The sequence below is a fragment of the Oryctolagus cuniculus genome, chromosome 11 (assembly GCF_051225735.1).
Source record: "Oryctolagus cuniculus isolate XC-2025 breed Fujian yellow rabbit chromosome 11, ASM5122573v1, whole genome shotgun sequence".
NCBI lineage: Eukaryota > Metazoa > Chordata > Mammalia > Lagomorpha > Leporidae > Oryctolagus > Oryctolagus cuniculus.
In genome coordinates, this window is record NC_142877.1 from 93,848,459 (window position 1) to 93,866,403 (window position 17,945).

At 37.7% G+C, this 17,945-nt stretch overlaps 1 protein-coding gene and 1 long non-coding RNA gene across 8 annotated transcripts in view; one reads left to right on the forward strand and one right to left on the reverse strand.

The window, feature by feature from the left end:
• The window catches only part of LOC127491050 (uncharacterized), a 331,646-nt gene that overhangs the window by 244,608 nt on the left and 69,093 nt on the right, over positions 1–17,945 (forward strand). The gene's annotated exons all lie outside the window — the stretch shown is intronic.
• The window catches only part of EPYC (epiphycan), a 37,161-nt gene that overhangs the window by 3,648 nt on the left and 15,568 nt on the right, over positions 1–17,945 (reverse strand). For both annotated transcript variants that reach the window (XM_070052689.1, XM_070052690.1), the window contains exons 4-6: positions 6,972–7,143; positions 2,163–2,321; positions 829–1,031 (exon numbers count right to left, since the gene is read on the reverse strand). In XM_070052689.1, coding sequence (XP_069908790.1) covers positions 829–1,031; positions 2,163–2,321; positions 6,972–7,143 — 534 coding nt within the window. The remainder of the gene's footprint in view (positions 1–828; positions 1,032–2,162; positions 2,322–6,971; positions 7,144–17,945) is intronic.

Sequence of the window (17,945 nt, forward strand, 5' to 3'; positions counted from 1 at the left end):
AGTGGCCTCCTAGCAAGACAGAAAACAGACAACAAAACACTAGCAAAACACTCCAGAGTAGATTGTGACTCCTAACAGCTCATGCCAACATGAGAATGAGCGAGGAGAACCTGTTGCCAAGCTAGAATGAAGTACCCAACCCCTGTGTTCTCCATTAGTGATATCACAGGAGGTCTAGAGGAGAGGCAGGGCTTTCGCAACCACTCAGCAGTAACAAGAATAAGGTCACACGACCCCTGTGACCTGCCTGGGAATAATGTGATGTGCCTTCAAAGACCAATTTAAAATCATTTGTTTAAGGTACGTTTTGAGGAGCAGCTTGAATGGAGTGAGAGTGGGTGAGAAAGTTCATGCTATTGTTATGCTATTGTTTAGAGCCCTAATCTGGCTCTTCACTTAGAAAACAAAATCTGCTCAGTTAACTGAACTCAACCTCCTTTCAAGGTCATTTAGAAGCCTTCTGCCCTCAAAACGCCACCCATACCCTACCCAAGTTGTTGTCCCTATAATCACATAAAAATCTCTCCCTGAGTTCCTGGTCAACACATATTTTCTGGCTTATACCACTTGCAGCAGCTCCTGTAGATGCATCCTTCGGGTAACCACTCACTTCTTATTCCAGCCCTGCTTTATTTTCATGGTGCTTGAGCACCCACAGCATGTACCAGGACAAAGTATTTCCCAAAAACATGAGAGATGCAATTGTGAAGTTCATTTTGAAAGTCAAGTCTCATTAAATTAAATCCCCTTATAGAAATAAAAAAGGCTGGTCATTAATAGCAAGTCCAAGGGAAAGTGACATTTTCTTGTATCAGACTTAAAACTTACTTTAAATGCTTCTTGCTTTATCCCTTTCCTTCCAAGTCTATTGTTGCTAATATCAATAAAAGTCAAAGTAGTTGGCAATTCTGGGAGCTGCCTTATTTTGTTGTCACGCAGGACAAGCTCTCGAAGTTGAGGCAGCTTTCGGAATGCATCTTCATCAATCTCAGATATTAAATTTGATGTCAAATCTATCCTTTTTAAATCATCTAGGAAAAAAATTAAGTACTTAAATAGTCTTGAATATATTTTACTCAAGTAAAAATCTGAGTATAAATTTTCCCACGCATAACATATATAAAATTAATTTAATTAACAACTGATAGTTAATAAAAATAATTATTTTGTAAAATATTTTCTCCAAATACTATTCACATTTATGCATTTGTAAATATTGCAACTTGAGCAAAGACATTGGCACATTATATTTAAAATAACTCATCTTTTCTCCACATTATTTATAAACTTCGGATTTTACTATTTAAAATAGTCTCCCAAGGGGCAAGATTTGGCACAGCAGTTTGTATAATCCTTGGGATATCTTCATCTCATTTTGAAAGACCTGAGTTTGAGTAACAGCTCAGCTTCCATTTCCAGCTTCTTGCTAATGTGCATCGTGGGAGACCTCAGATGATGCTCTGACACTCAAGTGAAAGACCCTGACTGAGTTCCAAACTCCTGGTTCTGGCCAGACCCAGCCCTGACTGTTGTAGACATTTGGGAAGGGAAGCAATAAGTATATTTCTTTCCCTATCAATCTGCATTTGTCTCCATCTGTCTCTCTGTGTCTCTTTGCTTTTCAAGTACAATAAAAATAAATAAATACTTTTTTAAATAAAAACTTTGAAGTACTGGAAAATGGATAGATTTTCTAGTAGTCAAAGATATAAGCATTAAAAAAGAAATCTTCAAATGATTAAAATACTTTATAAAGACAAGTGCCAAAGTTCTTCAAAGTTAGCAACAACTTTGAAATGAGAATGTAGATTTGTTCTGATCAATCATAAAACAGCTATGCTTTAATGGAAGCTTTTTTTAAAAAGCCAAATTCTCATAAATATATGACTTGACATTTACTCTTATGTCATAACATAATAATACATTCCAGAGAATAAAACTATTTACAATTTATAGCTAATTAACATAGTTCATTTGAAAATATCAACAACTATGCCATTTCATAATACCATTAATTGTTTTCCTTATCATTATTAAACTCTGACATATTAAATAAAAATGATTGATGAGCCATATTTTAACATTTAACTTTCATTCTACACTGTAAAAAATTTAGTGATGTCTAAAAAAGAATAGAAAGACATTAATGTGACCATCCATACTTAGGCTTGCAAAGTCATTTTTGTTGATCTTTTTAATTCTGTTAAAGCGAGAATAGAAATAAGCAGTATTCTTGGGCAGTGGAGGAATAGCATCAAGTTCATGGTCATCACAGTATACAGTGGTACTTATACAAGTACACAGAAGGCAAGTTGGAAAGTCTGAAAAATAGAAGTAAATAATCATATATAAATAGCAAAATAATTTATAAGACATAATTTGCTTATGAATGCTTGATGAGCAAGATTAGAGTCTCATACAGATCATCCCAGTATGTTTCATATTTTCTTATAGTTTTCTGTAAATGGAACATTAAAGTCAAATATATCAATTGCAGCTTCTCCCATAACATTTAAAAATTAATTAAAATTATTGAATGGATATAGCATGACTGTTACTTTCATACTTATTAGAAATTCTATTTTCAAAATATAAATGTTAACATTATGCTACTTATAAAGTTAAGAGTTCACATGTCATACTTTCATTGATCTTTGGTTCAGTATTTAAATATTCGATTGAAACCTAATGTGCTTCAAGAAAAAAGTAATAGTTTTAATATTCATTCATTCAATACATGTTATTAAACCCTTTATGTGTAAATGACAGTATGCTAGCTTGTGGAACACTGTACAGCACAAAGCAACCCCGTTCTGTTTTATAAGACAGTATGTGAGATGAATGTCAATCACACAGTTAAATAAAATTGTAACTTTGATAAATATATGTGCATAACATGGGAGAATTTGACCCACTCTGAGAGTCATGGGAGGGGTCCCTTCAGAAGGTGATAATGGAGTTGTGATCTGCAGGAAGAGGAGTTGACTGCACATAGCAAGAAAACGGTATGACAGGCAAGAGAAAAAGCGTGTACCAAGTCCCTTCATTGTGAAGGGGGTTAAAGAAGATCCATATGTATGAACTCTGAGAACATTGTAATGTTTAGGCCATAGCAGACACACACACACACACGCACACACAGAGCTGTTGCCCCTTCTTCACGCTCTGTCTAGTGGTTGTGTAGAGAACAATGAAGGTTTAAAGGAAACAGAATTAATGACTGGAAGGAAAGGAGAAGACAATATTGTGGAGGCCAGGTGGGAAGAGTGTTAAGTGAAAGGAAATAATCAACAGCCTAATGCTGGTGAGATGTCAATGACAGGAAAATATCACTGCTTAGTTATTACAGTAGGGTGGTTATCCAGGAACTTACTCGAACTGTGTATTGATGGAGTTTAAAAGCCAGATTCAAGTCAATTAAGGAGAAAGTTGGAGTTAAGGGAATACTTGAAGCAAATACAGACAATGCTGTTGAGATGTCTGATTGTGAGGAGTGAGAAAATAACTGTAATAGGATGCATGGGTGTCTTGTGTGCTGGAGGAGGGGGAATTGAAGTGGGAGGCATTAGAAGGAAAGGGTCCAGAGGATGAGAGGTTGAATATGAAAAGGATCCTGAGAGAAAAGTTGGAAATAGGGCTCAAAGCACAGTGGCAAGGAGTCACATCCTGCATGTGGGAGAACAGGCAGTTCCTCTGTTGTGTTGGGAGGAGAGGAGTCAGGATACATGGATGCAGACATAGGGAGATGCTATGTCTTGAACCAGAGACCAAGGGTCTGCTGACTGGGAGATTGCATGTTTCTCTGTGAAGGAGGAGGTTAGGACATCTGATAAGCTTGTGGAGTACAGGGAGGAGATGAGAAGGGCTGTTGGATGTCAGATGAATGGAGAAGGTGAGAAGTGATAGGAGAATTGTTGGCATTGTTCGGTGATTAATTCAGCTCTGTTTACCTGAGACTTTTCTGGTTTTCACATTGAGAGTCACACCCAAAATGGAACATTTGGTCACCATAATTAAGAGTCCATTTGCAGAGTATGATCAGGAACCAATTGTTTACCTACTAAGATCATATTGCTATCATCAGATAAAAAATTACTGCTAGCAATCACTTCAGGAATAAAAAAAACTTAAAAATGGAAATCCAGAAATTGTTTTAAAAGCAAGCACTATGAAATATTCAATACTTACTAATTTTTTTTTTGACAGGCAGAGTGGACAGTGAGAGAGAGAGAGACAGAGAGAAAGGTCTTCCTTTTGCCGTTGGTTCACCCTCCAGTGGCCGCTGCGGCCGGCGCACCGCGCTGATCCAATGGCAGGAGCCAGGTACTTATCCTGGTCTCCCATGGGGTGCAGGGCCTAAGCACTTGGGCCATCCTCCACTGCACTCCCTGGCCACAGCAGAGAGCTGGCCTTGAAGAGGGGCAACCGGGACAGAATCCGGAGCCCCGACCTTGACTAGAACCCGGTGTGCTGGCGCCGCAAGGGGGAGGATTAGCCTAGTGAGCCAAGGCGCTGGCCTCAATACTTACTAATTTCTGTAATCATTATAAGTTCATACTTTCTACTTATCAATAAAATTTTAAGTTTAAAAGATAAATAGTTAAAGTCTTTTGAATATTCATGGCCTCATTAATTTAGCTGTAATTGCTTTTATAATTTATATATATTCATGCTGGTTATAATTTAGTTTGAGTTTTTCTACTCACAACTCATGCCTACATTATCTATCTTTAAAATGTTATTCTTAGAAGCTTGTATTAAATAGTTAAAATATGACATTTTGATTTTTAATGTTCTTACTATTTTCAAACTGTTGAACTTTGATGAATGTTTGATGTTTTTCTGGAAATCAGAATGTAAAGTTTTTAACTTCATTATTTACCCTCATACTAGAGACAGAAAGTTCTTAATATTTTATGTTGTTCCAAAGTTGACATTATTGAGCCATGTCTTGAACACAGCCTTTAAAAAGAATGGGAATCATGCTACTGTGTTATTCCTGGCTCAGTGAAAGACTCCAAGAGCAGATACTGCTGCTGTACTGTCAAAAGTAATAATATTCTAGGGATATAAGTTTCTCATTTGGGATGCTTTCTATTGGACATTTGCATTCCTTCTTATTGTGTGTGTGTCTTCCTGGCTCTCGTTATAGTGTATCCTATTATTTAGAGGTTTAAGTATGTAAAAAGAATATGAGGCATCATTAATGACATTGACTTAGGATTTGGTGGTCTGTCTCACATTCTGACGCACGATATTCTACCTCCATAATCGCAGGTGTATATGTGGTATACTGCATTTTAAGTTTCTTATTTATCAAATGCAGAAAACAATGTTATGACACTCCAAGGAATTAATGGACATAAAATATTTAAGTGGCTGGCATATAGAAAGCATACATAGTGGTAATCAGAAACTCATCAAGGCAAAGAGTAGAATGTTGGTTACCAGGAACTGGGGAGAGATAAGGAGAGATGAGATTTTCAACAGATATAAAGTTTCAAATATGCAGGATAAATAAGCTTTAGAAATCTCTTATACAACATAGATAACTCCATGGTATTATTCACTGAAAAAATCATGAAGAAAGTTTACAAAATGGATATACTCCTCTGTAAAGAACATCAGATTGACAACCACTAACATCTATTACTTTTTACTGTGGACCAGGCATTATTTTCATTTCTATAATCCTTACAACAACTTTATTAGGAAAGTTCTGTTATTTATTAAGTCACCTTTTTTAGATGGAATAAATGATGCACAAAAATATTGATACCTTGCTCAAGACATAGACCCAGCAATTCGCAGAGCTGGTATTTGAATGCATGTGGTTTGGCTGCTCTGCCTCTCCAAGACTCAGTTTGACTATGTCCCTTTAGTCCTAGTCTTACTTTGTGCTATATTTTTCTTGCTTCTCCTCTTGTATCCTGCTATGTTCTTTTCAGATGTTTTTCATAATACTTATAGGATATTATTGCTTCTATATATTTTCTTATACTGGACAGAAAGATCCATGAGAACAATATCATTTCAAAAATCAGTTTCATATCTGCAGAGCTTGGAATACAGAAATGACCAATACTACCAAGTCTTTGCATTGGGAACCCGCTCATGTGTTCTACATCCTCACTATGCTGTTCTTGCTGTCTGAAAATACTCTGGGATGAGTCCTGTTGAATACCTTTAAGGTTGACACTGACAAATTATAATAAGAAATACAGACAAATCATGGAATCACACTTAGCACTAGGAATTGCTTGTCATTAACTGAAATGCCCTGATTTAGACTGTGTTCAGGCCATACAAGATGCTATTTGATGTCCTAGGATGTTTTCCTCTGTTGCTTCTAGGACTGAGAGAGGACAAAAAACCATGTTTTCCAATAAACACATAGACAAGAACCCAATGACTGGCTTCAAACTGAGTGTACGAATAGCTGTGTGATGTATGGCTAATTACCACAACTTTGAGTTACAGTTTTCTTGGTAATAATGAAAATAAAAAGCAATACTAGAACATTCACAGAGAACTTATATTATTCCAATGAGATACTGTGAACTGATGAGTCACATGCTCATTCAATGTAAGATATTATTACTAAAATCATCATCATCACTGCCATCCATTATCACTTTGTGTGGCCTGATGTCAAAAGCGCAGATTTGACAGTTTATTGATTGTCTCAGGTTTTAGAGAAGCATCCCACCAAAAAGGTGTGGAGTAGTGATACCAGGCAAATAATTCCTCCTAAAATCTTTGGTTATTTGGCCATTTCCATAAGGTTAAAGTAGAATGCCTGGAATTGGTCTATTTTAGCACAAAATACAAGTGTAACTCCTGAGTTAAACCTAGCTTGTTCCAACACTTTCTCCTTGGGTCACACAGGGTTCCCTGTGGAGTTGGCGCTTGGCAGCTTTGAGAGATGATGAAGTGAACTCAATAATTATTCAGCTATGAAGTGCCCCAACCTTCATTGGTGTGTGGGCCCAGAACCCCGGTGAATTCAGGCTCCTGAGGGGAAGACCCATCAATCAGCCTGGGGGTGGATTCTTCCTCTTCCTCCTCCTGAGTTTCTTCTGGCTTTGGGGGCAGAGTGAGGAGCTCGCTGTTTCCGGAAGGCATCATTGTTGCTATTTCACTCTGAAAAAAAAGTAAAATTTCATCAAGCAACCTTCTGAGTCACCCTGTGGCAGCGTTTTGCCACCTGACACTCATGTAAAATGTGTCCATCTTTGCCACCAGAGGGCACTGGTGTTCTGAAGTTCTGCACAGTGTGTCTGGCCTGCCTACTTGACAGAGCACATATGGTTCTAGAAATTGTTGTTGTTTCTAATTATTTTATTTCTCAAATCTTGGAAATTGCATCCAGTGTGTTTTGGGGCCTTTTTCTTTTAACATCTTACTTGTCTGTTCATTTTTGTAGGTTTTTAAAAATCTCACTTATTATTTTCTAGTAATACTTAGTTTTATAAGAATACATTATTATAGTGAAAGACTCAAATTAATCTAGAAATGTGCTGAGAAAAACCATAAATCCCCTTAACTCTCTAGTTATAATTTTACTCCCCCTAAAGACAGTAAAGGATAAAAGACTTTTGTGTATTTTTCTGTCCTTTTAATACTTGATTTCCTGGATTCATTACTAAGAGTTCACTCTTCCTCTCATAGCACTTTACCAAAAAGAATCCTTTCTACTAAAATAAAACAGGATGGTGACAGAAAAACTATATGATTTGATTATGATATACCATTTCTCATACATGTTTAATGTTATTGGAATAATATAGACATGAACAGTATTTGGACATGTTAAAATTAACTTTTCACTGAGATTGGCAATAGGAGGCCTTTATAAAATTGCAAAAATATTCAACATTCTTTATCAGAGACTATTCTTGCTTTTTTACTTGCATATTTGAAGTATTGTTTTGTTTCTAAAGATGTTGTTTGCATTTAAAATAAGCCCTCACTTTCAGCATCCTTCCCTTACCATTGTCTATTGCTTTTTAATTATGAGCTAAATGTCCCTGTCCCCTACAACCTTGTAAGGTTGGCCTGGAAATCTGCTCACCATAACCAGGGGAGGATGACATCCACACTCTTTCTGGGTCAATGTCTTCATCCTAGCCTCAAATTCCAGATTCTCCCTTGACTATACCAATGTGAGGAGCCTTCAGAAACTTCACGGAAAAAAATTTAAAAATGTTTATTTTTGTGCAAAAATTATCTTAAATCCATGCAAATGTTTCATAATATCTACCTTCATGGACCTTTGCATGTTCTCTTAATCCTTTCCACTTTTTTCCTTATTTGCTTTCATGAAAAAAGCAAGGAAACATAATTGCTTTTCAAATTAATGAAAAAATGATACACAAAGTATTCTTTCATCTGTTAGATCAGTACATAATTAAACCAGATTTTTTTTATTTTGTAGATAACCATAAGGTTTTAAAGATATACCTACTATTTATTGTCTCCAGATTTGAATACACTATATTTTAAATGAAACATCTTTTTTAAGAAACCTTAACCTTTTGTCACTTTACATTTCTGAATTATGCCTCCTTCTGTTTCCATAGTTCATTTTGTTTTGGCATTCACTGTATTGTATTGGTTCCACTAGTCTTCTGTGTGTCCAAACCTACTAGTTGGTAAACAGAGTCATGTCTCTTATATTTGCAACTTTAGGCTGTAACATATTAGGCAATAGATCAATAATTAAGTAATTGTTTTAAAGATTTGCTTATCTTAAATATATCTGATTCACAACTCTATGTTTGATTTTAGAGGTTTTGCTGAAAAGATTCAATGAATGTGCTAATGCTTACTTTAAAACATTTAAGTCATGAAATGAAACCAAGAGCAGATTATGCTGTATTTGATACTTTAGGAGCCATACATGAAGGCAGTATAAAGTGTGGCCAGAAAGCTCCAGCTGAGATGACTGGGTGCATTTCTTTAAAAGGCGACATTTGGTTTCCATCAGTAGATTCAGAATGAGACAGATTCAGAAGGAATGAATTTGCACAGAGACCAAAAAGAGGCTCCAGCAAGGGCGGAAATTGAGACAGATGTTTCAGGAATGGGAGCAGCCTAAAGGGAGAAACACATTCCAGACACATTGCCTTGAATCTGTAGCTTTGTAGGAAAGTGTTTGCACATACTTTCTACAGATAATTGTTTTTCCACTGATTTGATGTGAAGCTGTAAGATCTCATTTGTCATCCAGTATAATGAGGCAAAACAGCTTTTGTGTGTATCAGGGACCATTTTGTTCATGCTTGTGAATAAGATGAGAATACACAACTTTTAAAACTAAGGAAAAAGAATTCCTTTTCAGTTAGGCACAATTGTGGAGCTATAATCTCACAGCACTGTTTGAGAGCCTTTTGTGTTGTAGACCCATTTAAACTTACCACTAAATAGAAATCATTTGAGCTTCTTTTCCCCTCTTTTAACAATTTTTCATACTACAATATGAAGATATGAGGCAGTACATGTTAAAAAATGAGCCCAGGGAAACATAACCACCTGGTTCTCCATGTGGCGGAATTTTATGCTTATGCTGCAAAAACCTAAATTTGGATATAAACACAAATGGCCAGAATACATCCTGGCTCCCTTTCTTGAGCTACAGTTAGTAACACTCAAATGCAAATATAATAGATCCCCTTACATAAATATTCATTAGTTCATCAAGAGTTCTTTTTCCTTTACCTCCTTATTTTACTAACTTGATTTTTATTGAATCTGCTGTTAATCTATTCATTATATTTCTCTAAAGTATAGAAACATTATGACATGTAACTTGATCTTAGGCATCACTACACTTGTAGATCCTGGTACCAGTAAGGTTTGATTTACAGTAAATTTTCTCTTCCTCTTCTCTTGTTTGCCTGGCTTTAGAACTGTAGCTAAATTATGTCGTGGTAGACTATGCTTACCAGAACATTCATTTAGCATATATATAGCAGAGATGAAAAGAGAATAGTCCAAGGAAAGTGATTGGTGAGTTCTCAGAGTGAAGAGAATTTTCAAGAAACAAAAATCCTCAGGTGTGCCTCAGTTGCTCCTTGATCAGCCTCGAGTCCATGAAAGCAACCCAGCACCTGAATGTAATTTCCATGCAAATAACTGGGTGTCTCAGAAGTTTGTACTCTCTGGAGAAATAAAGACACTCAGTAGAAAAAAATCCCTTTGCATTTCAACTATCAATTTGTACTGATACTTTTACCAGCAATATTTATGCTATTGTTACCAATTCTGAAAAAAAAATTAAGACTTTCATTTTTCAATTATCAGCTGAGTTGAGCAAAGTAGAGTCCCTGTAAAAATTCTCAGCACCATTTGAAGTTGTGATAACACTTGGCCAGAAATGATTTTGATTTGGTGCTGGCATTATGGTATAGAAGATACAGGAGGAAAGCTTCTGCCTCTGATGCCAGAATCCCATATTGGAGTGCTGGCTGCTCCAGTTCTGATCAAGCTCCCTGAAAGTGTACCAGCGAAGGCAGTGGGATGATTGGTCAAGTTCATGGACCTCTGTCACCCGTGTGGCAAGTCAGGATGGGGTTCCTGACTCCTGGCTTCAGTCTGGTCCAAAGCTCACTTTTGTAGGTGTTTGAGAATTGAATCTGTGTGGACGAAGGATCTCTCTCTGTTTCTCTCTCTCCTTCTGTTACTCTGCTTTGCAAATAAATAAATAAATAAATTGTTTAAAATAAATAAATTTGATAAATTCCATTTGTTCATAGCCAAATTCACATCTATATGATCCGTGTAACTTATTGCTACTGCTAAGGTTAATTAACTTGTTATTCTTAATTTCCAAGAAAAATACTAAAAAAAGTCTAGTTAGAAAAACTGAATTAGTGTGTTCAGAAATATCAGCAGTCACATTTGCTGATTTCTTTGTCAGAATCTTTCCGGTGTAGTCTTATTGTTGAACACCTTGATAATACTCGAAAGGTTGTGATGATTATAAACAATTATCTTCAGTCCAGCATTGTGTTTAGTTACTAAAATTCGATGTGGTTTCGATCTTTTTGTATTTTTTTATCTTAGTACTTAAACTGCAGCTATAGTGCTATGAAAGGGCTAAGGTTACCTTCATGAATACATGAAAGTATCACCAAGTCAATGGATGAATTGTAACTGATGGACAGTTTACCAGTCTTTGTTATTATCAAATCAACCAGACTGAATGTCTGTGCCAAGAATTATGCTTAAGTTATGATCAACTTTCCATTTCACTTGTCTGTAGTGTTTTCTATCAATGCCATTTTTTCTATCAATACCATTATTTTTTTTCCCCTATCATCTTCATGGTCTAAATTACTAACCTCTGTTGCTTGAATACAGCAACAGTCTGTACAAAGGTAGTACCTATGCAGCAAGAATGAACTCTTAAAAGACAAGCTAATCATATCAAGTCTGGTAAAATCCTTTAATGGTCTTTTCTTGTTCTTGATAAAGACAAGCCTTGCAGAGGTACTGTAACATATCGGTTAAGGGGAAGGATTCAAACTAAATGAGTTTGAATCTAGCTTCACTTAGAGACCTTGGACGAATTAGTTTGCATCCTTGAGCAACAGTTCATCTATTTGTAAACTTCTGGTCTACATAATACAGCTGTATTACGATTGAAAATCCAATGCATATAAAACTTTTAAAAATAATTCCAGATACATAGTAACTGTCATAAAATGTTTGCTATTATTATTAGAACAAGTTCAAAACCCTTTTGTTTACAGGATCCTGTGTGTCCTGTGTGATCTGGTCCTTTCTTTTCTTTTTTTTTTTTTTTTTTAAAGCACCCCCTGGCAGTGACATGGGGTGAGAACTGGTTTTTTTTTTTTTTTTTTTTTTGAGATTTATTTTATTTGCTTGAAAGACAGAGTTACAGAGAGGTAGAGCCAGAGAGAGAGAGAGAGAGAGAGGTCTTCCATCTGCTGGTTTACTCCCCCAAATGGCTGCAACGGCCAGAGCTGAGCTGATCCAAAGCCAGGAGCCAGGAGCTTCTTCCAGGTTTCCCACGTGGGTGCAGGAGTCTAAAGACTTGAGCCATCTTCCACTGCTTTCCCAGGCCATAGCAGAAAGCTGGATCAGAAGTGGAGCAGCCAGGACTCGAACCAGCACCCATATGGGATGCTGGTGCTGCAGGCCAGGGCTTTAACCTGCTGCACCACAGTGCCAGCCCTGACCTGGTCCATCTATATGTACCCATCCTACAAATCATACCAGTTAGGCTGTTTTGCCATATGGTTAAGCTGCCTACACTGTCTTTAATTTCTCATAATTTAAATTCTCCTCTTATAGGACATTGGCATGCAATAGTCCTTCTGATTGGAACTCTCTCTTCTCCCCAGATTTTCTAATTAACTGTTTATCCTTAAATAATGTCACTTCCTCAGGGAAATTCTCATGTCTTTCTATTTAGAAATATGTTTGGTGGCTCTCAGAGTGTTGTGTGCTTCTTTCTGGCACATCAGCCATTGAATTTGTGGCAGATTTTTTTAATTGTTGCAATTATTTCCTTCTCTGGAACCATCATCTTTTGCAAGATGACTTGTCACTTCCTACAATCACAAGGTAGAATCTAATTTCTCATTCTTTGAATTTAGCATTTAAATTCAGCTCCTAATTTATTTTAGTCAACAGAGTGTGGTAATGTCATGCCGATGTTGAGATTAGTCCTTCATAAACATTGCAGATTTCCCTGGATCTCTCAGAGCCTTGTCGAGTCATCATAGAAAAAAATCTGGGGCCAGCCTATTCACAGAAAAGAAAGCACACAGTGAATAAGAGGAAAGGCATCTCTGGTGAGGCACTGTGGCAAGCTCAGCTTCCACCTGCAGTGCCAGCATCCCCTATGGGCACTGGTTCATGTCTGACCCAGCTCTCTGCTGTGGCCCGGGAAAGCAGTGGATGATGGCCCAAGTGCTTGGGCCCCTGCTCCCGCATGGGAGACCCAGAAGAGGCTCCTGGCTCCTGGCCTTGGATCAGCCTAGCTCCAGCCATTTGGGGGCCATTTGTGGAGTGAAGCAGCAGATGGAAGCTGTTTCTCTCTGTTTTAAATTCTAAACCTCAAATAAATAAAATATTTTAAAAAAGAAAAAAAGGCATCTCAGATGAGACCAATAGAGTCTGGCCAGATCTGAGCTCTCCTGGAAGTTGAATGCAAATACATGAGTGCACACAGAGCGAACCAGAAGCACAACAGAACACAAATAGTGGAACTATAGAGTTGCAAACTATACAAATTACTGTTTTAAGTTACCAAAATTTGGAATTGTTTTTACACAATCAAAAATTACTGATACACTTTTTTTTTATTTATATGAAAGTCAGAGTTACACACAGAGAGAGGAGAGGCAGAGAGAGAGAGAGAGAGAGAGAGAGAGAGGTTTTCCATCCGATGGTTCACTCCCCAATCGGCCACAATGTCTGGAGCTGCACAGATCTGAAGCCAGGAGCCAGAAGATTCTTCCAGGTCTCCCTCACGGGTGCAGGGCCCAAGGACTTGGGCCATCTTCCACTGCTTTCCCAGGCCACAACAGAAAGCTGGATCGGAAGTGGAGCAGTCAGGACTCGAACTGTCGCCCATATGGGATGCCAGCTCTGCAGGTGGTGACTTTATCCACTACGCCACAGTGCTGGCCTCGTGATACACTTTAGAAAGATTTATTTATTTGAAAGGCAGACTGACAGACAGACAGACAGAGAGAGAGAGAGAGAGAAATTTCCCAAATGGCCACATCCAGGGCTGCAGAGATCTAGGGCTTGCACATGAGTAGCAGGGGCCCAAGTACCCAGGCTCTAATACACTGCTACCCAGGTGCATTAGCAGGAGCTAGGTACCAAGCAGAGTAGCCAGGACTGGAACAAGCACTCCACTATGGGGTGTGGGCATTCCAAGCAGTGGTTTAACCCACTGCACCACACCTTCCCCATATTTTTACGTTGTATATGTGTTAGCTCCAGCTTCTTGCTCTTGGCCTAGGAAAAGCAGTGGAAAAGAGCCCCAGTACTTGGGCTCCTCCTACCCATGAGGCATCCCCAGGTGAAGCTCCTGATTCCTGCTTTGGCCTAGCCCAGCCCTGGCCATTGTGGCTATATTGGGAATGAAGCAGCAGTTGGCAGATCTCTGTCTCTTCCTCTTCACTTTGTAACTCTGATTTTCAAATAAATAAATACAATTTTCAAAAAAGTTCACAAATAAGTTTGAAAATTATAATTGGAACTGGCATTGTGATGTAGCGGGTAATCTGCTGCCTGTGATGCTGGAATCCCATATTGGAACATTGGTTTGAGTCCATTTGCTTCCCTTCTGATCCAGCTCCCTGCTAATGCAGCTGGGAACACAGACGAAGATGACCCAAGGTCTTAGGTCCCTGCCATCCACATGAGAGACCCATTTGGAGTTTCTGGCTCCTGGCTTCAGTTGGCCTATTCCTGGCTGTTTCAGCCATGTGGGGAATGAATTAGTGGATGAAAGCCTCTCCATGTCTCTCTGTCACTCTGCCTCTCAAAAAATAAAAATAAACCCTTAAAATATCAGTTAACATTGATGTTAAATACAATCAGAATTTTCTCTTGCTTTTATGAGAAATAAATTTTGTGTTAGAATAAAACTTTAGCTTGGTTCAAGATGATAACTGAAATAATCCTTTCTTTAGACTGTTTTGTTTTCATTCTGGGAATTCATTGAAAATACATTTTCTGCTTTTGAATCTAGGTTGGGTCATGTGGCTATTTCTAGTCAATTGAATGGGGTAGGGAGTGATAGGCCACATCTGGTCCAACTCAGTAAGAGCAAGTTTACTTTCCCCACATTTCCTTCTCTTCCTTTAATCTGACAAAGGAAGATACATTGAACCATTGGTCTTCAAATAGATCTTGACATCTCAATCTAAAGATAGTAGAAAGAAGTTGGCTCTCCAAATAGCTACATGGAGGAAAGTAAACGTATTGATTTTTACTAGAGATATGTCAACAAGACACCAATTTTGATTTCATTAAGCTAACTAACTAGGGGCCAGCACTGTGGTGTAGCTGGGAAAGCTGCCGCCTGCAGTGCCAGCATCCCATATGGGTGGTGGTTTGAGTCTCAGCTGTTCCATTTCTGATCCAGCACCCTGCTAAGATGCCCGGGAAAGCAGTGGAACAGGGCCCACTACACCCTTGAGCCCCTGCACCCACATGGGAAACTTGGAAGAAGCTCCTAGTGCCTGGCTTTGTATAGGCCCAGCTCCAGCTTTTGTGGCCATTTGGGGAATGAACCAGTGCATGGAAGATTCTCTCTCTCTCTCTCTCTCTCCTTCTCTCTCTATCTCTCTCTCTGTGCCTCTGCTTCTCTGTAACTCTGCCTTTCAAATAAATAAATAAATCTTTAAAAAAAAAAAACTAACTGCAATTTTGTTGTTTGTACAGCCACTGTTATACCTTTGCCTAAGACAGATGTTTTCAATTTTTGCTTCTTATTTATTTTCTATTTATATTGAGGAAATAATTTTTAGTATCATTATAGGTCAGTGTGTGTAGCACATCTCATTTTGTCTCTCTGTCCTCTCATTTCTCCTTTACAAACAACTATTCTTTGATCTTGATTATTTGGTGTACTACTTACAGAAATAGATAATAAAATGTGAATATTTTCCATTTATATTTTAATTTCAGGTTTTTACCAGCAAGCCAAAATTAAGTTACACATTGAACATATACTTGCAAATTGAATATCAAAATTAGTTAACTACCTTTTGTTTATCTAAAAATAAGAAAATTATCATAACATTTGATGTTTATTGCTAGGATAGTATGTATTTGGGACATGTAAATACTTCCTTAGCTTTTTTTTTTTTTTCAATCTATCCCAATATATGATTAGGTTTTTTTTATCAATTTTTAACTTTAAAGTATGTAATTCCTTGTGTTCAATGTACTGCATAAATGGAAATTCAATGCAAAATAAACAGGAATTGATTTAAGACTTTATGTCCTCATACCCTCTAGAATTTTATCTCTTTGGAGACTTCAATATTTTCTTCTTTGCTCACATGTTTATTTTCTTATATCCTTGTTTTTGCTGTCAGAAAATAGCAATATTCCAATTTCAGTTGCCAGAAGGTTTTGTACTCTAGTTTCATCCCAAGTTTATTCAAGACTCACCATCACCTCTTTAGGCTACAGGAATTTATCAGGTTTCCAATATCTTCATTATCTCAATGTGTATTATCTAGTTCTAATTGAATGTCTCCAAATAACACTGGAAAGGAACCCTGGCAAGGACTCTAGAAATATTATCTCACAGCAAGAGCAGTTCATGTTCCCTTTCCCCTTAGAGTCCTTATTCCCTGTGCGAGGATGCCAGAAGAATTCAGATAACTTAGTGCAGGCTGCAATCAGTAATCTTATGAAGAAGGGGCTAGGGGAAACAAGTCAGTCACGGTAATTGGAAACAAAAAGTTGGACTAAAAACCAAGATATTTGGAACCTTCTAAACTCTAGCTTTTTATTTTCAATGGAGCAATTTAATGTTTTTTTTTTTAAAGTTTCTATCTTCCCTATCACAAAGCAAATTATCCCTTTTAACACAGCCCTGAGTCACATAATATAATATACCATGCCTTTTAACCTGTGTAACTTCTTTGCATAAAAGTACTATTTGCTCATGAAGAAGATGATAATGAAAATAAATTTTCATCCCAGAGTAACTATAGGCATTCAGAATAAGGAAAAAAATGTGGAATTCCAGAATATGTCCCAGGAAGGACCAGTTAACAGCCAATTTATTTTGAAAAGAATGATTATTACATTTGATTTTTTTCTACTATCTGGTATCCATGGCAAGCTCTTTAAAAAAGGACTTTTTCTCTTGGGGGTAGAACTACTTGAAATAAGTTCTAAAGACTGCCTTAAACCATAATGCCACCCTGAATCCCCATTACTACATTCTCTATAATAAGTTACACTTAGGAATCTAATTATAATCAAAAGATTATTGATGACAATAGAATCACAACAAAGAACTGCATAAAATAAAGAACATATGATCTATAATATGTGAGGCAAAAAAGGAAAAGGACCAGAATTTGTAAATTTGTTGACTATCATTAAAAGTGGGATACACAGCAGACTCATGGAATGGCAGGATCTCTGTGAGTGACATCCCAGTAGAAAGAATGGTCCATCAAAGAAGGAGGTACCTTTCTCTAAGGGAGGAGAGAACTTCCACTTTGACTATGACCTTGGCTAAGTAAGATTGAAGTCAGCGAACTCAAGAGGCTTCCATAGCTTTGGAAACTCATGACAAGAGCCAGGGAGATTTCTGACACCATAAACAAGAGTGTCCAATTGTTAAGTCAACAACAGGAGTCACTGTGTACTTACTCCTCATGTGGGATCTCTGTCCTTGATGTGTTGTCCAATGTGAATTAATGCTATAATTAGTACTCAAACAGTATTTTACACTTTATGTTCTGTGTGGGTGCAAACTGATGAAATCTTTACTTAATATATACTAAAATGGTCTTCTGTATATAAAGATAATTGAAAATGAATCTTAGGCACCACGGCTCACTAGGCTAATTCTCCGCCTGCAGCACCGGCACACCAGGTTCTAGTCCTTGTTGGGGCGCTGGATTCTGTCCCGGTTGCTCCTCTTCCAGGCCAGCTCTGTGCTGTGGCCTGGGAGTGCAGTGGAGGATGGCCCAAGTACTTGGGCCCTGCACCCGCATGGGAGACCAGGAGAAGCACCTGGCTCCTGGCTTCGGATCAGCGCGATGCGCTGGCCGCAGCGCGCCAGCTGCAGCAGCCATTGGAGGGTGAACCAATGGCAAAGGAAGACCTTTCTCTCTGTCTCTCTCTCTCTCACTGTCCACTCTGCCTGTCAAAATAAATAAATAAATAAAATGAATCTTGATGTGAATGGAATGGGAGAGGGA